The sequence below is a fragment of the Podarcis vaucheri genome (assembly GCF_965113315.1).
Source record: "Podarcis vaucheri genome assembly, chromosome: 1".
Lineage (NCBI taxonomy): Eukaryota > Metazoa > Chordata > Lepidosauria > Squamata > Lacertidae > Podarcis > Podarcis vaucheri.
In genome coordinates, this window is record NC_138759.1 from 131,925,110 (window position 1) to 131,947,870 (window position 22,761).

Genomic DNA, 22,761 nt, shown 5'->3' on the forward strand with positions numbered 1-22,761 from the left:
GTTCTTAACCCAAGGTACCCCTGTACTGCAATTTGCCACAATTGCTGTCCTGAGTCAACAGGGGGATTTTACTGCTTCTCCAGATTTCTGATCAGGTGCAAAAAAAGTGGCAAAACTCACTATTTTGCGGGATGATAAAAAGAGAGACTGGCATACCAAGTGGCCACAGAGACACATCATGGTCAGTTGTCCCTTGGTAAACAGCTATTTGCCATTGCTTCAACAACTCAAAACTTCTGATAACTCCACAGTAAACTGAAAGAATGATGGTAAGGTTGAATTCATCATGTTTATGGTGAGTTTACTTTGTGGAGTTTTTTTATTTGTGTTGTTTGTCATTAACAGGGTGTGGTTGGGGGGAAGATTTGGGAGCATACTTGCCAACATTTCTCTGATGAAAATAGGGACATCCTATTCAATAATAATACAGTGGTGCCCCGCAAGACGAATGCCTCGCAAGACGGAAAACTCGCTAGACGAAAGAGTTTTCCGTTTTGGAGGTGCTTCGCAAAACGAATTTCCTATGGGCTTGCTTCGCAAGACGACAATGTCTTGCGAGTTCCTGCTGGTTTTTTCCCTTCCCCCCCTTTTTCTAAGCTGCTAAGCCACTTATCAGCTGATCTGATCAGCAGATAAGCCGCTAAAAGCCGCTAATAGCGCTAATCCGCTAATCCGTCAATGGGCTTGCTTCGCAAGACGAAAAAACCGCTAGACGAAGAGAATCACAGAACGGATTATTTTCGTCTTGCGAGGCACCACTGTAATGATAATGATAACAATGATAATGATGATGTCCCCCATCTCACTGGGTTGCCCCAGCCACTCTGGATGGCTTCCAACACATATAAAAACAGAATAAAACCTTAATCATTAGAAAAACTTCCCTTCACAGAGCTGCCTTCAGCTGGCTCGGGGGTCGGATAACTCCATACCCTCCAGTATTTCTCTGATGGAAACGGGGACGTCCTAAGGAAAAGCAGGACATTCCGAGGTCAAATCAGAAACTGGGACGGCTTCTGTAAATCTGGGACTGTCCCTGGAAAATTGGGACACTTGGAAGGGTCTGTTGGGATACCCTTACTCTCTTGTCTTGCCCTAGATTATGAGAAAGAAGGGCTCTACAGATACCTGTGTAATCGTCGGAGGTCATATGTGTATTAGAGACTGCCTCTTCTCCACCCAGAGGTCAGAATATGGATGTTCTCTCATGTGATGTGGTGTTGGGGAAATGCTGGATAGTACAGAAATGTAAGTGGTGCTGCATCACCTATATAGCTTAGAGGGCAGAACCAGGCTTCCTGTTTTACCCTGATAAGGTATTAACAGGATTAAGAGGAGGATATTGCCAGGTCTCCTCCTTGCACTAAAAAAGCCATGGGTGCATTCATTTTCCACTCAGAGCCTGCATAAAGGTAAAGGTAAAGGGACCCCTGACCATTAGGTCCAGTCGTGACCGACTCTGGGGTTGCGGCGCTCATCTCACTTTATTGGCCAAGGGAGCCGGCGTACAGCTTCCGGGTCATGTAGCCAGCATGACTAAGCTGCTTCTGGCGAACCAGAGCAGTGCACGGAAACGCCGTTTAGCGGTTCCTATTTATCTACTTGCACTTTGACGTGCTTTTGAACTGCTAGGTTGGCAGGAGCAGTGACCGAGCAACGGGAGCTCACCCCATCGCAGGGATTCAAACCACCGACCTTCTGATCGGCAAGTCCTAGGCTGTGTGGTTTAACCCACAGGTGTATCTGGGTGGGGATACTGGATGGAATCTCCCGTATCTTGCGCTCCTTGATGGAGGATAGACGGTGACTGGATGGGGAGATGGGAGGAGCGCAAAGTCTCACTTGCACCATAAAGAATATGGTGCACATGTCCTCGAACATGCATTCTAAGAGGTGATGTGGGAGAACAGTGCTGGATGTTTTGCCCTGTGAGGTCCCTTCATGCCTCACCTACATCTGTAAAGAAGACTGTGCCTCTGATCTTTCGTCAAAACCTGTCGCATTCTGAAGACTGAATTGCATGCATATTTACTGCATTCTCCGTAATTCATTTTGCTATGGGCACAACCAAAACCCAACCCTGACCACTTGACGTTCTTCTGGCGACTGGTTGAAGAAGAGGGATAAGGGGGCAGCGCACCGCCCCTGGCAGCGCGGTCCCGGTGGGGTGCCATTGTGGCTGCCCCCCCCGCGCACGCTGGGCGCCATGCCCCTGCAGGAGGCATGCCATGCCCCCAGGATGCGTGCCATCCCGCCTGCTCTCCACCCCCCAGTGCCAGAGCATGAAGCTCCGCCACTGCCTCTGGCTTCTGAAATCTGTGATGGCATTGCCCACGTACTGGCCCATGGGCTAGAAGTCTACTTTAAAAAAAGGAAGCCCTGAGATATTTCACGATCCTGGATACTGCCTACCTCTGTGCTGGCACAGTACTGTACAAAGCGCAGAACACACACCACACTCTTGGAGTGTTGCATACAGTGTTTGGCACTATCACATGTTTTGATGCCCTTTGATCCAGCTCTGACTGCAGAATTGAGAAGTGCAAACAGTTATCAGAAACTTGCAAGATTAAGGTTTAACTGGTACCTAGTACCTTAATCTTTCTGTTTTCTGTTGCTTATCTGACATGGGCTTAGTCTCCTACAATATATGTCAGAACAAATCTCTGCTCTATTTCAGTCTCTCTTGCAAACTTCCTGCGTGACCTTGGGCAAAATACTGACCCCGTCTTCTTTCCTCCCTCGACAGGGGTCTTGCGAGGATAAACTCGCTCATGTTTGCCGTGGGCTCAGTTAAGGCAGCGACAAGTGCCACAGAAATAAATGTTTGCTGATAAAAGTAATAACAATAAATGGCTGGAAAAGTTAGGATACACATTTGTGTGGCTTGCTCCCTTCCACGAGATAACAAGGCTATGTAATTTCTGGAGACAGGGTAACTGAAATAATAGGGCACATCTTATCTCATTTCTCCTCCTGCATGTGAGCAGTAAACTGTGAAGCACTAGAAAAGGCTATATTTCATGAGAGATCTTTAGCAGCAGTTGGCTTTTTTATACTTTTACCAGCGAAGAGGGATGGGAAGCGTTAAGGAAGAATGGGTTAAGGCAGACTTTAGGAAAGCTGATGCAAGCAAGTCCTGATTTTCCTATGGCTGTGTTTTCAAAAGTGAAGGCCAAGGGTGAGCATCTGGAGGTAGAGAAGGTGCGAAGAGGGTTATTAAACTTCTCATTTTTGTCTAAGCAGTGTGAGTTCAGTGTGTCAACCCACTCCTGTGTAGGAGCTTCTTTTTTAAAAATAAAATAAAATGGCTGGTGGTTCTGTTTTAATTTTCCGTTGAGCAGCGTTTGCAGCTGGAGCAGCTGGAAGATTAGGAGAGGAATCTGACTTGCCTTTGCCTCCGACCAAGCACCTTTTGCGGAGAGCAGAAAAGGGATCCACATGATGCCATTTTTGATGTCGTCAATAACACCTGGTATTCCAGATTTATCATTGCGCAGGCAATATGATCTGCCTATAAATATGGTTTCATTATTGTGAACCACTTTGAGAATCGTTACGGTTGAAAACTGCTTTACAAGTATGGTAAAATAAGCAGATAAAAGACCCCCAGTTGATCTCTCTGTTGAATGACATTTAATTATGCAAGCTGGCAGTTTGGTTCAAGACAGGTTGTTCCATTCATTACACATTCTTTACATGAACTGAGTTTCCAAAATTGTTTTTAGGGTTGTTACATCAGATTTATCTTTATCTTATGCTTGGTTGTGCAAGAAAAGAACCAAGGGAGCCATATTTCAGGTTACAGTTGGGGTTCAAAGACCCGCTTTCCAACATAGAATATTAAATTCTATATGCGTTTTTTGTGGTTTCTTTTCATGTGGTCAGTTATCCTGAAGTGGAATGAAGGTGAGAACAGAGGCCTATGGGTTCCTCTCTCAACTTCCAAGTTCTGATTTCCATTTGGACTATGTGGCACCATATCAAAGATCTGAAGACAACAGTTAAGCCATTGTGCTTGGCTACATAATTCTTGCCAATAAGCCCTGAATGTGTGGGAAAGATTTCAGTTCATTTGCAAGAGAATAGTGTGTCTTTTTATTTTGCTTGGGTGATGCGCTAGAACCAAGCTGAAATGAAGTGACGGGTTTTCTCCTGAGTGCTATAAACTGGAGCAACAAATAAATGGCTTTGTTTGTTTGTTTGTTTCCTTTATTTTTGCCTAGAATGTTTTCAGGGCTAATGGAGAAAACAGAGGAATGAATTTCTGGGAAATGGATAAGTGTTAGCCACAAGAGATGGAAGAGACATTAGAAGTGGCTCGCTCTGAATAAGAAGAAAACAGAGTATCAGAATTATTTTCTCTGAAGAGAATTTCTGTGTAATAAAATTGGGATATGGATATGCTTTCCTAGTTAAAAGCATGACACACGTTGGGTTCCGTTCTTCAAGAGCCCACTGTGACGTGTGTCCATGGAGGAATGTTCCATTGTCCTTCACTGTGTGACCTCTTCTCCAGAATATTTTTTTGGGAGGTGTTTTTCCCTTCAAATAAAAAAGTAGTTGATAAAGGCAGCCTTGTAAATAAGCCTAAAGAAGTTAGTAGCCTGCAGCATTTATTTTTTTACCAGTCTGCATTTCCATGATGGCTGCAAAAGAGGAGACACTTCTTTCAGGATAAAGGTAAAGGGACCCCTGACCGTTAGGTCCAGTCATGACTGACTCTGGGGTTGCGGCGCTCATCTCGCTTTATTGGCCGAGGGAGTCAACGTACAGCTTCTGGGTCATGTGGCCAGCATGACTAAGCCACTTCTGGCGAACCAGAGCAGCGCACAGAAACGCCGTTTACCTTCCCGCCGGAGCGGTACCTATTTATCTACTTGCACTTTGACGTGCTTTTGAACTGCTAGGTGGGCAGGAGCAGGGACCGAGCAACGGGAGCTCACCCCGTTGCAGGTATTCGAACCGCCGACCTTCTGACTGGCAAGTCCTAGGCTCTGTGGTTTAACCCACAGCGCCACCCGTGTCCCTTTCAGGATATTAATATCTTTCAGGATATTAGCTGTAAAAACAAAAACATCATTCTTTCTACTAATTGGACTGGTGGAAGTGGGCCGGAGAAATCGGGCCTTCCTCCACCAGCTTGCTGCATTTCCCTGATGGTCAGGGGAGAAAATACCGTATTTTTTGCTCTATAACACGCACCCGACCATAACACGCACGTAGTTTTTAGAGGAGGAAAATCCATAGGCATGCCACCCGTAGGCATTTCCTCCATAACACGCACAGACATTTCCCCTTACTTTCTAGTAGGAAAAAAGTGAGTGTTATGGTGCAAAAAATACGGTACTTTATTTCCTCCGTGGTTAGACAGTAACCATGCAGGCTAGTGGAAGGGGGATGAAGCAATCCATCCATCTTCCATCAGCCCCCACCTCACCTGCATGGAATTCCTGGTTTCCTGTTGCCACCGGGGAAGTGCTAAAATGCAAGACTGAATCAGGGCAGCATGTATCCTAAGATCCCTTCCACTATACAGCTCTTTGTAAAGAGATTTCATCCTGTGTTCCATATTGACAGCATTAGGCCAATTACACTTTATTTGATCAATGAATCATTCACCGCCTTATTTTATTTCGGTTTGAACAATTGGCTGCATAATTTGACCATTCATGGACCTCAGTGGTTTTCGAAAGCAATACGGTGTCTGGCGCATGACACATACATTTGGTTATGAGAGTCCTGATGGATCAGACCAGAGTTTGACCTAATCAGTAATCTATGTCCAACAGTGTCCAGTGGGAAGGCCACAAGCCAAGTATGAAATCCACCTGCATTGTTTGTTGTTAGCCAACTACACAGAAATATATTGTCCTCCAACATTGCCATTCCATTTAGCTGTTGAGAGACCTGCACCCCATTGCCAGTTGTCTAATTGTTTGGAAAGCCACATAGGCTAATGACAACCACTGCATCTTACGGAAATGAAAATTCCGTAATTAATTGCGTGTTGTGTGAATAAGCATTCCCTCATCACCTTTACGTCCCAAACCTGCTGTCAATCAGTTTCATTGAGCAGACTCAGGTTATAGGGTTGTGAGAGAGGGTAAAAAATGTCTCAGTCCATTTTCAACACACCAAAGCAATCTGTAAACAAATGCTCATTGCAGTCAGGATTTGATCTCAGCCCATCTCAGTGCTTTGTATCTTGGTCCTATCAGTCACAGAGTGGAACATATTCCATTATTGCTGCCCAGCCAAAGTCTTTCCTGCTGTGGGTTAGCTGTGATTTGTTTTTTTGCTTCATATTTTGAGCAGTTTCAGAGTTCTTCTGAGCACACCTGTTAGGTACTGAGTTGAATAGGATCCAAAATGCAGCAGTCTGATTGGTCCTAGAAGAATAGGATTCAGAATGCAGCAGTCTGTTTGGTCCTAGAACAATAGGATTCAGAATGCAGCAGTCTGATTGGTCCACAGGAACCACCCAATCCAGCTCCAGGTGGAAGTGAATCCACAACCTGATTGGCCCACAGGAGAATCCCGGAATTAGCCAATCACGTGGGGCCCATTGTGTAAATAATGTATATAAAGCAGACATTCTGGGGGAACTTCCATTCCTCCTCACCACTATGAGCTGAATAAAGAGCATGAAATTCTCTCTCGACTCTGAGTATATTTCAACACCCTCCTAATTGCTGAGAAATCACAGCTATTCACCTTCCAGCTGGAGGAGGAGCAGTAGGTAGAGAAGAATAGCTCCAGGCAAGCTTGAATCTCTTGCACTCTTTACTTTGAAAAGTAAGCACCGGTTTTAACCAATAGCTCTGCAGTTTTTACTTGAATTGAGCTGTCTCATGATTGGCTGAGTTAGCTTTGGATCCCATCATAGAACAAAGTTACTCCACCCAGCAATGGGTGAACTGAATCATAGTTTTTTGAAAACGGAAAATAAAATGAAAGTAGTTCCCTCTCCTTTGCAGGCTGAGAAATGAAAACAAAACCATATGAGCACTAGGAAAAACCCTATTTTGATGTGGTTTTGCAGAGTGACATCAGTGTGTGTGTGTTTGTAAAAGCTACAACACGAAGCAGCAATCATTGCATGTTGAAAACAAACTGGGGTATTTGCCCAGGCTTTGGGAACGAAAGGGTTCTTTCCTTCTCCTCCCTATTTTTTTCCCCTCTTGGAGGAAATGCACATAATCTCTACCCAGGTGCCAGACAGCATCCTCTGTCAGCAGTAATTTCATGACAGAGGCTGTCTCTCACCATGCAGATCTCTTTAGGAGTGTGTTAAAAATATATATTGAAGAATTTTGAGCGAATGAAGACTGGAGGAGCTGGGCAAAAAAACAAGGGAGAGAAAAGGGAGCTGTGTTCACATAAATGCCACATTTGGTATATATTGGACATTGAGATCATTATCCACCCCCCAACCCACCCCCCATCTCATCTCTCTGATATATTTAGCTTTTCACATACTTATCTTTTTTTTTTTTAAAGGAAGGTAGGAGGAAGCCTGCTTTGCCAGGCCCCACACTTCCTGTCCTGAGAGACCTTTATCCCCACATTTGTAGGAGATTTGCCTCCTGCCTATGCAATGGAAGTGAGTCACAATATCCTGTATGCTTCAATTCCATTTTTTTAAAGGATGGTACAAATTAGTGGTGATTAATTTAAACCCCACTGAAACCATTGGGACTTAACTTTACAGTGGTACCTCAGGATGCGAATGGGTTCCATTCCGGAGCCCCGTTCGCATCCTGAATAGAACGTAAGACGCGACAGCACATCTGCAGGTCGCATTTTGCTTCTTCCGCACATGACGTCATTTTGACCGTCTGCGCACGCACGAGCGGCGAAACCCGGAAGTAACGTGCTCCGTTACTTCCGGGTCACCGCGGAGCGCAAGCCGAAAGCGCTCCACCTGAAGCGTATTTATCCCAGTGGCGCTGTGGGTTAAGCCACAGAGCCTAGAGCCGATCAGAAGGTTGGCGGTTCGAATCCCCACGACGGGGTGAGCTCCCGTTGCTCAGTCCCTGCTCCTGCCAACCTAGCAGTTTAAAAGCACATCAAAGTGCAAGTAGATAAATAGGTACCACTCTGGCAGGAAGGTAAACAGCGTTTCCATGTGCTGCTCTGGTTTGCGTGAAGCGGCTTAGTCCTGCTGGCCACATGACTTGGAAGCTGTATGCCGGCTCCCTCTGCCAATAAAGCGAGATGAGCGCCGCAACCCCAGAGTTGGCCATGACTGGACCTAATGGTCAGGGGTCCCTTTACCTTACCTATGACTGTAGTTGGTTTGGAGGCCCTGTGCTTTATTGATTGCTCCCCAAATCTCGACTGTTGTTATTGTTGTTGAATACAGTGGTACCTCAGGTTTAGAACTTAATTCGTTCTGGAGGTCTGTTCTTAACCTGAAACTGTTCTTAACCTGAAGCACTACTTTAGCTAATGGGGCCTCCCGCTACCTCCGGTGCACTATTTCTGTTCTCATCCTGAAGCAAAGTTCTCAACCCGAGGTAATATTTCTGGGTTAGCGGAGTCTGTAACCTGAAGCGTATGTAACCTGAAGCGTCTGTAACCTGAGGTACCACTGTACTTGGTGTGTTGCTGGGCTGAGCTGTGGTATGAATACTAGTTTCTTGGACCCTTCTGCATATTAATTTCCATATGGCTGTTGTTGAGAATCGGCTGCTCTTCAGTAGGAGAGATGTGAGGATGGAGCCAGTGTGGAATCTAGCTATGTAGCAAATTGATGATAAAATCTGGCTTTCCTTCTGCATGTAAACTGTCAATCATCAGATTTTTAGAATCTTAATGTTTCATTTAGAATGGGGGGTGGGGAGTCTAAATCATGCCTTCTGCTGGTTTTGAGGTTTGTTGACAAATATGGAAAGCACATACAAATAATCAAAATAGTCGGAAGATCAAGCAGATGGCTTTGTCTTACCAGTGCTAATAGCATAACCACCAGAAACAACAACTTCACATTCCCAAAATGCACCCAGTGTCTGAAGGCCTTTTTTAAAAAAAACATAGTACCTAACAAAAACACACAATAAATGACAAACCATGTGTCTACCGTGGAGTTCACTGGGGTTACGTCCTGGTAAGTGGGCATAGGGTTGCAGGCTAATAGTCCAATTCAGTGCTCTTTTTTCTGGGGGGTACGCAGAGGTACGCATACCCCCTAAACATTTTGTGGATCTTAAGTTTGGCCTCATTGAGGGGCAATATTTCAATAGGCAGCATCTTAAAAAGTAGAGACATCACCTTGCCAACAAAGGTCCGTATAGTAAAAGCTATGGTTTTCCTAGTAGTGATGTATGGAAGTGAGAGCTGGACCATAAAGAAGGCTGATCGCCGAAGAATTGATGCTTTTGAATTATGGTGCTGGAGGAGACTCTTGAGAGCAAATTCATTTTGCAAACAGGTTTGGTGTGGTGGTGCAGGCAAGAGGGAAGACAACGTACAGCCTTGGCCGTCCAGAAATCATCGAGGAGAGTGTGCTGAGACTTAAGTACCTTCTTAAGGAAGTACTAAATTTCCTGCCATACAATCTGGAAGTGCTCATTAGGGACAATCAGACACTGGTCTCAGAGTAAAGGAACAAAATGCACTAGGTACTTACCATACTTACTAGGTACTTGCACTAGGGACGCGGGTGGCGCTGTGGGTAAAACCTCAGCGCCTAGGACTTGCCGATTGCATAGTCGGCGGTTCGAATCCCCGTGGCGGGGTGCGCTCCCGTCCTTCTGTCCCAGCACCTGCCAACCTAGCAGTTCGAAAGCCCCCCCGGGTGCAAGTAGATAAATAGGGGCCGCTTACTAGCAGGAAGGTAAACAGCGTTTCCGTGTGCAGCTCTGGCTCGCCATAGCAGGTTCGTCACGCTGGCCACATGACCCGGAAGTGTCTGCGGACAGTGCTGGCTCCCAGCCTATAGAGTGAGATGAGTGCACAACCCTAGAGTCTGTCAAGACTGGCCTGTACGGGCAGGGGTACCTTTACCTTTTACCTTTACTTACCATTAGATCTAAAGTACAGCCTGTAGAAGGAACTGCCCGCCCCCAAGCTAATGCAGACTTGAAACTGCTGCCAATCTATAATCAAGAATCCTCTCCAAAAAAAGAGGAGAGTCATCCCTTATCTAGTTTCTCTAAGGAATGGTGATAGCTGCTGCTCTGCAAGCGCTGAGTGAGGGGAGGGGATGTCCTCATGATGACATGAGGTGATGATATATGTATCCTCACATCAGCACTAGGAACCGAAAACCAAACCTCACAAATGCTGTATCCACAATAGGACCAGTGCTTTTTTTCCTTTAAAAATGTTTAGGGGTACTCTCGTTTTCCTACTCCTACTGAAATATTGCCCCTCAATGAGGCCAAACTTAAGATTCACAAAATGGTTAGGGGTATGCGTACCCCTGCGTACCCCGCCCCCCCGGAAAAAAGCACTGAATAGGACTATTAGCCTGCAACCCTATGCCCACTTACCAGGACATAACCACAGTGAACTCCATAGTAGACACATGGTTTGTCATTTATTGCAAATCACCACCAAATTGATTTGCAACAAATCACCACCAAACAACTCCTATTGAAGTGTTGTTGTTTTTTAGTCGTTTAGTCGTGTCCGACTCTTCGTGACTCCCTGGACCAGAGCACGCTAGGCACTCCTGTCTTCCACTGCCTCCCGCAGTTTGGTCAAACTCATGCTGGTAGCTTCGAGAACACTATCCACCCATCTCGTCCTCTGTCGTCCCCTTCTCCTTGTGCCCTCCATCTTTCCCAACATCAGGGTCTTTTCCAGCGAGTCTTCTCTTCTCATGAGGTGGCCAAAGTATTGCAGCCTCAGCTTCAGGATCTGTTCTTCCAGTGAGCACTCAGGGCTGATTTCCTTCAGAATGGGTAGGTTTGATCTTCTTGTAGTCCATGGGACTCTCAAGAGTCTCCTCCAGCACCAACTTAACTACTAGTGTTGCAGAATTCAGGCAGTTAGGTCATTTTAGATTCTGGACTTAAGGGTCTTAGTGAGGTCAGGGTGGGACTTTTCCCCATGGTTATGTGCATTACTCTGGTAACTTCCAAATGTTGCAAGCCAGCTCTGCCACATTTGGTGCTCCTTCTGCTGTTGGGGTACCTGGACGTCTGCCCCAAAGTGTTGTCCTGCTGTCTCCCATCCTTTCTAGAGAGCCAGTGTGGTGTGAGAGCCAGTGTAGTGTAGTGGTTAAGAGCGGTAAACTTGTAATCTGGTGAACCGGGTTCGCTTCTCTGCTCCTCCACATGCAGCTGCTGGGTGACCTTGGGCCAGTCACACTTCTCTGAAGTCTCTCAGTCCCACTCACCTCACAGAGTGTTTGTTGTGGGGGAGGAAGGGGAAAAGGAGATTGTTAGCCACTTTGAGACTCCTTCAGGTAGTGATAAAGCGGGATATCAAATCCAAACTCTTCTTCTTTCTAGTAGCTTCCCATCTTGAGTATGCCACTCAACTGAGGGCCATCCCTTGTAACATAGAGCAGACTGCCCTTCACCCTTCAGGGACATACCTTTTAGGCCCCTTTCCTGGCTGGTGGGTTGGGAGGGAGGAAGAGAGCTGTATCTAATGCTGGGAGATGCTTGCCACTCCAAAGGGTGACCTCTTCTGTCTCTGCAGGCTCAGAGCCCAAGTCCTGGGTGGGGATACTTCCTGCTATTGACCAAGCCAGCAATTTCAGAAGATAGATCTCTTAGCGGAGTGTGTGGATTTAACCTATAGATAGAGAGTATATTTGCCTCAGGCATTTGTTTCTGGAGTGAAGCCTGATTAACTCCCAGAAAGGACTGAAATGAGGACTACTCCGACGGCCAGCCTTTCTGGTAGCACACCGAGTCCCTGCAAGTTTGTTTAGAGTGGTTGTTTGGCGTTGTGTGTCTTGCAGGAAAAGGAATGAGTCACATGAGATTTGTTTCTTGTCCAGCAAGCTATTTTTCCTTTCAACTCTTGATTTGCAGATAGAGGATCTTGTGACAAAGCCAGAATCCTTTCAGTGTATCACTTTTCTTTCCTCCTCTGCCCCTTTGAGGAGCAGATTGGTAACATGCTGTTTTAAACAGGTCAACACAATGCAAATAAATACAGGAAGGGAGACTGGCCTTCTCCTGCAAATGGATGTTATTGTGAGTGCAAAAGTGCTTACAATATGTATTACATGTTAGTACAAATTGGAGAAGTTTATGTCAGAGAGTCCACTAGACTGCATGGTAGTCAGATGAACTGGAAAAAGTATGCCAGCAAACTGGTCGTCTCTTCACACATGAAAATCCACAGTCTACTCCTTTATTCTGAGGAGAATATCCTCTTTTATCCTCTTGTCATGGATAGTAGAGGGAAATTGATTGATTGTGATCCCAGAAGCCTTCTCACTAGCGCTTTGCTTAGTTTAAAATGAACTTTGTAATTATTGTTGCCTACACAGCTTGACTAATAACCTTTGGTCCATGATTGAATTGTTGTCTGCAGTTTTGCGGAAATATTAAGTGAGAGGTTGAAAATATGAGTTATACCCACTCTCATATCAACCTTGATATAGCTAACCAGTCCTATAGGTTTTTCACCCTGTGCTTTATCTGCTAGTTGCTTTCTGTTATCTCAGTATTTTCTAATCAACACCTGCCAAAATGGTTGGTTAGATAATTTGTTCACCTGCATTTCACTTGTTGTATTGTTGTATTGTCTCTGGAAGTGTAAAGAAAGACTTTAAAAGACCTGGTTAAGCTTATATTGCTGTTACAGTGGTACCTCGGGTTAGATACACTTCAGGTTACATACGCTTCAGGTTACAGACTCCGCTAACGCGGGTTAAGAACTTTGCTTCACGATGAGAACAGAAATCGTGCAGTGGCGGTGCAGGAGCAGCAGCAGGAGGCCCCATTAACTAAAGTGGTGCTTCAGGTTAAGAACAGTTTCAGGTTAAGAACGGGCCTCCAGAATGAATTAAGTACTTATTCCGAGGTACCACTTTATTAGCTTCTGAATGCAGCTTAGTGACCCCCCCACCCCCCGGGATTGGATTGCACCCTAAGTTTTTACATAGACCTTTTTCTCAAATAATTATATTGATACGTTAGTGTCTGTACAATACCTGTTAAGGACACACACAAAATACAAGTATATATGAGTAATCTTGCACATTCTGGTTAACACAAGGAACTTGGGGTTTGCTTAGCTGCTGGGATATGATAACTTAACTGTAAGAAGCATATGGCAGCACTCTGCAAATCCAGAACCCCACTATGGGCTTCCTTGAGAAATTTGTGCGAGACCACAGTGGTTGGCAACATCATGAGCGTTTGAACGTGGCCCAGGAAAGATCAGTTGTGTGCTTGGAGGCAGAGAACAAAGGCATGGCAAAGGAAGCAAGATCTTTATGATGAGGACGAAGGAGATCTCTGCTCATCCAGGCCAGGACGGAGGTTTAGGGTAGCGCAGAGAAGAAATTTCCCCTCCTCTGTGCCAGGTCCCAGGCATTGAAGAGGCTCATATTAGGCTTGCTATTGTCACATGATGGCAGCAGCACTGGCTCAGGATTCAGCAGATACTGTCTTCTCTTAAAAAGGTAAAGGACCCCTGACAGTTAAGTCCAGTCACAAATGACTCTGGGGTTGCAGCGCTCATCTTGCTTTACTGGCCAAGGGAGCCGACGTTTGTCCGCAGACAGTTTTTCCAGGTCATGTGGCCAGCATGACTAAGCCGCTTCTGGCGAAACCAGAGCAGTGCACGGAAACGCTGTTTACCTTCCCGCCGGAGTGATACCTATTTATCTACTTGCACTTTGACGTGCTTTCGAACTGCTAGGTTGGCAGGAGCAGGGACCGAGCAACAGGAGCTCACCTGGTAGTGGGGATTCGAACCGCTGACCTTCCAATCGGCAAGTCCTAGACTCTGTGGTTTAGACCACAGCGCCAACCCCCAAACCCCACACTCAGTTGGGGAGTTTTCACTGGCCACCATTAGATTGGGATTAATTGTTATAACCTGCCTTGGCATTTGCAGGTGAAGGGTCAGCAATTTACTGAATAATTATACCACCTGGGATGTTGCCAGTGGTAGCTTGGGTGATCCTCACCGGTGTGGCTGGCAGGGTAGGGCCAAAGGTGCCTCTCCCCATCAAAACTTTCCAGAGCATTGGCAGATTAGGAGTTTTGGGTTCCTTTCTAAACTATAAACTTCTCTGCTGAAATTGAGCCTCTAAAATGAGCTCACTAGTTTCCTGCAGCAAGTTCTGAACATGCCTTTACAGCCACAGCGCTTGAAAATGTGATTTTCAAAATTTTATTTTTAATGAACAACAAGCTTCTATGGCGGATTATGAATGTTGCATGCAAAGATTCGGCAAAGACAAGCAGCTTGGATTATAAAAAAGGGGTGGGGAGCGATTTTTATTGATAAGTAAATAGCAAGGCCCAAAGATTTATGAACTGTAGGAAGAGTAGAGATCTCTTTGGCTCTGCATGTTTTACAGATTATGATGGCTATAAAACTTTATTCATCACAATAGCTCATTGGGCATCTAAAACATTCAGATAATGAAATGTTTTGAATACAATGCGCAGAAGTGCAGATTGCTCAAAGTTTTGTTGCTTTCAAGCTATTTGGAAGAAACGAAGTGAATTCTGATCAGCATATACTGATTGCAGGAGGTCAGATGTGAAATAGCGTGGTAACTTATTAATTAGAATACAATGCTTTTTGCTTAATGTGTAAAGAAATACGTGTAAAGAAACATTTTATAGAGCTGTGACTGGCATGACAGATGAGATAAATCAACATGTTCAAAGTATAAGCCATCTGTAAAATAGAACTATATTTTCATGGTAGATTTTTCTCTTAATTGTTTCTTGCTTTATTTTCTCCCCCCATTGACAGATACGATTTTATTGAGATTCGGGATGGAGACAGTGAATCAGCCGACCTTCTGGGCAAGCACTGTGGGAACATTGCTCCACCTACCATCACGTCATCAGGCCCTTCTCTCTATATTAAATTCACCTCAGACTATGCACGCCAAGGTGCCGGCTTCTCTCTACGCTATGAGATCTACAAGACAGGTTAGTACCTAACTGTTCAGGAGGACACCAAACTTCTTGATGCCCCTCAACCAAGTTGTTACATGTGCCTTGATTGAGCCAAGTTGTCTTCTCCACATTGTATGCTGATTGACAGAACTGGTGCCCAATGGAACAGCTTCTAGGGCATGGTCTGAGGGCATATGATCTGCTGAAGCTTAGCAGATCCAGTTCTGGTCAGCGCATGGGTGGGTGGCTGCAGTGGAATCCTATGCACACTGCTGTCCAAACCACTGAGACTCTTGGGCTTGCTGATCAGAAGGTCGACGGTTCGAATCCCCACAATGGGGTGAGCTCCCATTGCTCAGTCCCAGCTTCTGCCAACCTAGCAGTTCGAAAGCACACCAGTGCAAGTAGATAAATAGGTACCGCTGCAGCGGGAAGGTAAACAGTGTTGTCGTGTGCTCTGGTTTCCGTCACGGTAATCCGTTGCACCAGAAGCGTTTTAGTCATGCTGGCCACATGACCCGGAAAAGCTGTCTGTAGACAAACGCAGGCTCCCTCGGCCTGAAAGCGAGATGAGCGCTGCAACCCCCTGGTCGCCTTTTACTGGACTTAACCGTCCAGGGGTCCTTTAACTTTTCTACAATTACTTGAATATCCTGATGGAACAAGCTGTGGTTTTAATGTGGGAGGGGGGACCAAAATATCCCCCCCCACATTTTTGTCCAGAATGATTTGCTTCCCTGGAAAAGCCCTAAAACATGTAACAGACTAAGGTAGCTTTATTTAAATATATAGTCTACTTTATAGTATCCTGGAAAGCATGAGTCATTCTTTGCTTTTCACTCAGCCCAGTGAGCTGCTAATGTAAACACAGAAAGGGAGTAAGACTTTTATTCATTCATTTTATGTGAAAATTTATAAACCGCTCAGTCATGAAATAGCTGAGCGGTGAACAAACATGTACAGAATGGGGTACTTTGATCCTTTGTAGATTCACAGAGACAAAGTTTGAGAGTCCTTAAACTAGCCATATAGGCCATATCAGCACAGTCTATTTTAAGTTTCCCTCCTCTCTGCTACATCCCCTTCCCTTATCTGTTTCCACAACATTTCCAAGGATGCAAAATATTTTAGCAACGTGCGGTATTAACGATGTGTTTTTATTTTTTACCATGGCATGGAAAGCAAGCTTCTTCATTAAATTATCCTGTATAGTCTAGAACTGCAAACAGTATATCTTTTCTCTGTGGCATATATTAAAAAGCTTGTTAAAGTCAAGGCTAAGCGAAAGTGGTTCTCTCTTAGATCTGCAGTGAGGTCTCTCCCTACCCCGCTCTCCTGTGAATATGTGATTCAAGCACAGATCAATAGCCTTGTGTTTTCTCTTTTCAAGAAGCCAAGGGTTTTGCAACTGGTTGTAACGCTGGCTGAAACGGGCTGCTGTTGGCAGTGCCATCAAGGGAGCAAGACGGGCGCCTCTTGAGCTCCGTATAAGAGGAACTATTCATCATGCCTTTCTAGTACAAAACTATTCTTGGAGAAAGTGAAAAGCTAATCAGAGGCCTTTTTAAATTGGCTCTGTCTAAATATTTGTCAGATGGGTGGGTGTGGGGATGAGACTTTTGGAGAATTAAAAATAGTCTTGTGTTGTGCCTGCGAGCGTGGGTGAGCCGATGTTTTTAAGTGATCAAGGAGGGGCCTGGCTGTGTCTTGAAGAAGGATGGCGAGGGCTCTGGGTTGGCAGACATTCCGTTCCTAGCATCTTGCATGGGAGGTTTATGTCACAAGTAGAACGTGAAGAAACTCTCTCTCTCACACACACACACACAGAGAGAGAGAAATAAGGGGGGGGGGCAAACAAGCTTCCTAATCTTACTCAGAAACCTTAACAAATGGTGGAAGCATAAATTCAGCGACACACAAGAGATTCCGCTGTGTGGTCCATGCATAAAAAAGGTAAAGGAACCCCTGACCATTAGGTCCAGTCGTGACCGATTCTGGGGTTGCGGCGCTCATCTCGCTTTATTGGCCAAGGGAGCTGGCGTTTGTCTACAGACAGCTTCTGGGTCATGTGGCAGCATGACTAAGCCGCTTCTGGCGAACCAGAGCAGCGCACGGAAACACCGTTTACCTCCCCCCCAGAGCGATACCTATTTATCTACTTGCACTTTGACGTGCTTTCAAACTGCTAGGTTGGCAGGAGCAGGGATTGAGCAACGGGAGCTCACCCCATCGCAGGGATTCGAACCGCCGACCTTCTGATCGGCAAGTCCTAGGCTCTGTGGTTTAACCCACAGCACCACCTGAGTCCCTGGTCCATGCATAGGTTAATGCCAATAAATTTGCAATAAATTTTCCTGTCCCTTGTGTGCCTTCCAGATCAGAGTTTTCAGGAATGTGCTATGGCATAGGGCTTTTGTTCCTAGAACATGGTGAATGACCATTATCCATCACTGGTATGTCAAAGAAGCTCAAACTCTGGCAAAAGTATAAACTGCCTTCAGCCGAGTTTCAGACTGCATTTGAACTTTAAACTATGGTTTATTTTTATGTGAATGAGCCTGGGTGAGTCTTGGTCTTGCATGCTCCTACACTCCCCTTTCTTTCTCCTGCACAATGGTGAAGAGCAGATTAGTTTTCAGATTAGAGTCTGAAGCTAAACTGTGGCAAATCCTAATTATCGTTTATTGAAACCAACCTGCTTCATAAACCAAATATTGAAGAACGGCTTGTTTCAGTAAACCATAATTACAGGTAACTCTTAAAAAACAGTTTGTTCAGGTTTGTAAAGGTAAAGGGACCCCTGACCATCAGGTCCAGTTGTGACCGACTCTGGGGCTGCGGTGCTCATCTTGCTTTATTGGCCAAGGGAGCCGGCATACAGCTTCCAGGTCATGTGGCCAGCATGACTAAGCCTCTTCTGCTCATGTGTGATGTTATAGTTCTGGGATCAGTTCTGTAGGTGTACCTGATACCTTTGCAAAACCCCTGGGTTATATATTTAAATACATTTATTAATTGCATTTGTAATCTGCTCTTCATCCAACATGGACTATAAAGAAGGTTGATCGCTGGAAAATTGATGCTTTTGAATATGGTGCTGGAGGAGACTCTTGAGAGTCCCATGGACTTCAAGAAGATCAAACCTACCCATTCTGAAGGAAATCAGCCCTGAGTGCTCACTGGAAGGACAGATCCTGAAGCTGAGGCTCCAATACTTTCGCCACCTCATGAGAAGAGAAGACTCCCTGGAAAAGACCCTGATGTTGGGAAAGATGGGGGGCACAAGGAGAAGGGGACGACAGAGGATGAGATGGTTGGATAGTGTTCTCGAAGCTACCAGCATGAGTTTGACCAAACTGCGGGAGGCAGTGGAAGACAGAAGTGCCTGGCGTGCTCTGGTCCATGGGGTCACGAAGAGTCGGACACGACTAAATGACTAAACAACAACAACTTCATCCAACAAGCTCAGTAGCATAAGTGATGGTTTCCTCCATTCATTCTCATGACAGCAATGAGATAGAGAGACCATCCCTTTGCCACCCGTTGAACTTGACAGATGAGTGAAGATTTGAACTTGGGCCTTCCTGGTCTTGTTTGAACTTGAGTTTCCCTTCCAACTCTAATCCGTGAAGTTCAGGCTTCAGCTCTGTTTTAAGTGCTGTAAATAGATTTTCCCATAAAGGCAACTGAGAAGGTTCAACTACTGTAAATTGCTGCTGTGCATTTCCTTGAAGATGTGAGTCAGCACATGCATATTCAACTAGTATTGTTACAGCTGCACTGGCCTTCGGGATGCTTCTGGGTTCAATTTGAGTAGTTGGCACTTAGCTAAGAAGTCATTGGGCCCTGCTGTATGCAAAGGGAAGATGATTGTGGAAAGGTCTTTATAGCACTTGTCCCAAGGCTGCGAAATGAACTCACCTCCCCAGATCTGCGATTCCTTCCTCTTTATTAGCCTTATTGAGGGGAGGGGTTCAAAATGCATATTTTTTGTTCCATCTCCAGTTCAGCTGGCAAGTTTCATTTGTATTTGTTTTTCTGTTTGTGGACTGCTGTTCATGTTGTTTATTTATTGTCCCTGTGCACCGACTGGAGTGCTAGTGCATGAGTTTAATAAAACCAGCATGTCTGGACTTCTGGTTCGATTTGGGGAGGCTTCAACAATATCTTTCGTGACATGGAGAAATTCGCTGTTTGGTTTCTCCTGTATCAGCTGTGCCTCCTCCTCTGGAATGCAGCTCGCTGGGGGAAATGTTAGCATGGGCTGAGCCCTTGGCAGATTCCTCCACTGCAATTCCCATTTGCAGGAATTGCAGGAAATGGTTGTGTGGCTAGGAAGACGTGGTATTGTGATTGTGGAACTGTTGAAAGCTGTCTTCATTTTACACTAGTCGGGATTGCACTCTTTGGCTAATTAACTGATTAGTTTAACTGCTCAAAACTGCTTTTGGTCAGTTAAACAAAAGTGCATTCGAATCTTCAGGCACCAGAGTTTCATGTAAAATTACATTACTTTCAAAGTATTTGTAAAAAACTGTAAGGTGAAACATGCCCCTTCACGTAGCAGGTTCTTTCACGAGGAAGGGGGTGCCTCATCAAAAATGGCGCCTTTGTCATGTATGCCTGCCATCGTCTAAAAATAGAGTGTTTGTTTCAAACTGTTTGTTTTATTTATATGCAAATTTATGCAGTTTTAATCAATACTTAATTAAAAACCCCTATGACTAATCAACCAAGATTTATTCAACTGGGTTCCAGCCCTAACACAAATATTGCTTCCTAGCGTTTGCAGATACATGTGTAGCTAATTGTATATTGAGGAAAACAAATGTGAACCAACTACAGTGGTGCCCCGCAAGATGAATGCCTCGCAAGACGGAAAACTCGCTAGACGAAAGAGTTTTCCGTTTTGGAGGTGCTTCGCAAAACGAATTTCCTATGGGCTTGCTTCGCAAGACGACAATGTCTTGCGAGTTCCTGCTGGTTTTGTTTCCTCCCCCCCTTTTTTCTAAGCCGCTTATCAGCTGATCCGATCAGCAGATAAGCCGCTAAAAGCCGCTAATAGCGCTAAGCCGTCAATGGGCTTGCTTCGCAAGACGAAAAAAACGCTGGACGAAGAGAATCACAGAACGAATTCTTTTCGTCTTGCGAGGCACCACTGTACAAAGAGAAGCTGGCAGGCTAGCATTTTTAATGTTGTATTTCAAATTGTTCTAACCTGCCCTGGGACCTCAGGGTGAAAGGTTGGATAATAAATTAAAATAATAATAATATCCATTTCAATTCTGTAGGTGCGAGAAACCCCCAGAACAACCTTTCCAGCTACTTATTTATTACACTTTAACCTTACTGTTAGTGGCTTATATCCTCATTGTTTCATGTTATACAGGTCCAGCCCTAGTTAGCTTTAGCAATAGAACTGAGTCATGTGGCTTCATAATGTCCTTTGGTCTCCTCCAATTACTTTTGGACTCCTTTGTTACATTTGCAAAGGGTGTTCTGCAGTTGATCAGGAAGGAAGGAGGAAAGGAAGTCTTTGCCGATTCTCATTTTCCAAGAATTGTTCTGCTACTTTCCTCTCGCCTAAGATTATGTCCAAAATGCTTTTATGTCTGAAATAATGATGGAGCTGGTTTTCAACTCTGTGATATATCACCAGCTAAACATCACGATATACTGACATATCACATTGTCTGAAATATGGATGGAGCTATGTATATGGTCTAAAGCTCAACATCAAAAAAACGAAGATCATGGCCACTGGTCCCATCACCTCCTGGCAAATAGAAGGGGAAGAAATGGAGGCAGTGATAGATTTTACTTTCTTGGGCTCCATGATCACTGCAGATGGTGACAGCAGCCACAAAATTAAAAGACGCCTGCTTCTTGGGAGAAAAGCAATGACAAACCTAGACAGCATCTTAAAAAGCAGAGACATCACCTTGCCAACAAAGGTCCGTATAGTTAAAGCTCTGGTTTTCCCAGTAGTGATGGACTATAAAGAAGGCTGATTGCCGAAGAATTGATGCTTTTGAATTATGGTGCTGAGAGTCCCATGGACTGCAAGGAGATCAAACCTCTCCATTCTTAAGGAAACCAGCCCTGAGTGCTCACTGGAATTACAGATCCTGAAGCTGAGACTCCAATACTTTGGCCACCACATGAGAAGAGAAGACTCCCTGGAAAAAACCCTGATGTTGGGAAAGATGGAGGGCACAAGGAGAAGGGGACGACAGAGGACGAGATGGTTGGACAGCCTTCTCGAAGCTACCATCATGAGTTTGACCAAACTGCGGGAGGCAGTGGAAGACAGGAGTGCCTGGCATGCTCTGGTCCATGGGGTCACGAAGAGTCGGACACGACTAAACAACAGCAAACAACAAATGTAGAGCTGGGGGCAGCAACCTAAGGCCCATGGGCTGGAAGGGGCCCCCGCAGGTTGTTTGACTGGCCCACGAGCTGCCCCCAAGTTGCCTGCTCACGCGCTGTGCTAAACCGGCGCAGTGCGATGCCTCTCTTACACGGCACAGAAAATTGTGTCTGCTCAGACGCCAAAATCGCAGGCGTGCGCAATCTGGTCCACGGAGGGATCTCCACAGGACCGATCCGGCCCAGGCAAGATAAACCTTGCTGACCCCTGATATAGAGGCATTGGCTGGCTTTATAGTGTCCCCCGCAATTTTGAGTCACAATACAATACTGCCAGAACAAAATGATGAAACCAATATCATTTTTACAAAAATTATTTATTTGTTTTTTCAATACAAACAACAACAACAAAAAACCAAATACAACAAAAACCACAATAACACTAATAACTCAATTTAACAATTCAGATTTGAGTACTGATATACCTCTAACGGGACGCGGGTGGCGCTGTGGGCTAAAGCCTCAACGCCTAGGGCTTGCCGATCGAAAGGTCGGCGGTTCGAATCCCCGCGGCGGGGTGCGCTCCCGTTGTTCGGTCCCAGCGCCTGCCCACCTAGCAGTTCGAAAGCACCCCTGGGTGCAAGTAGATAAATAGGGACCGCTTACCAGCGGGAAGGTAAACGGCGTTCCGTGTGCGGCTCTGGCTCGCCAGAGCAGCGATGTCACGCTGGCCACGTGACCCGGAAGTGTCCCCGGACAGCGCTGGCCCCCGGCCAATAAATGTGAGATGGGCGCACAAACCCCACAGTCTGTCAAGACTGGCCCATTCGGGCAGGGGTACCTTTACCTTTTACCTATACCTCTAACTACACCTTTTTAACAATATTTCCCCACCCCTCCTCCCCCTGCTTCCCACCACTGTCCGCCTTATCGCTTAAGTATTCCTTCCAGATTTCTTCGTATTTATCCATTCTTAATTTGTGTCGATATGCAATTCGTTCGTAGGTAACTAGTCTGTCCATAGTGTCAATCCATGTGCTCAATGGGATCTTTTTGTGGCTCTTCCAATTCATCAAGACAAGTTTTTTTGCTTCTAGTATGGCGCGATACATCCATTTTTTTTGACCCCTTGTAATCTCCCACGTTTCCGGTATATAATTTAGAATTAAATTCAAATCCCCTAAATAACAAATTCTTTTTATTACTCTTGCTATATATATATATATCCTCACCTCGCACCAAAATGATGTTATCATTGGGCAGTTAATCATCATATGTAAGTTCACATTTTTACTTACACGTATCCAGCATGAAACCAGTATCATGATATGGA

At 45.2% G+C, this 22,761-nt stretch overlaps 1 protein-coding gene across 3 annotated transcripts in view; it reads left to right on the forward strand.

Annotated features, from left to right (window-relative positions):
- The window catches only part of NRP2 (neuropilin 2), a 249,962-nt gene that overhangs the window by 76,438 nt on the left and 150,763 nt on the right, over positions 1-22,761 (forward strand). For all 3 annotated transcript variants that reach the window (XM_082232237.1, XM_082232238.1, XM_082232236.1), the window contains exon 3: positions 14,911-15,092. In XM_082232237.1, coding sequence (XP_082088363.1) covers positions 14,911-15,092 — 182 coding nt within the window. The remainder of the gene's footprint in view (positions 1-14,910; positions 15,093-22,761) is intronic.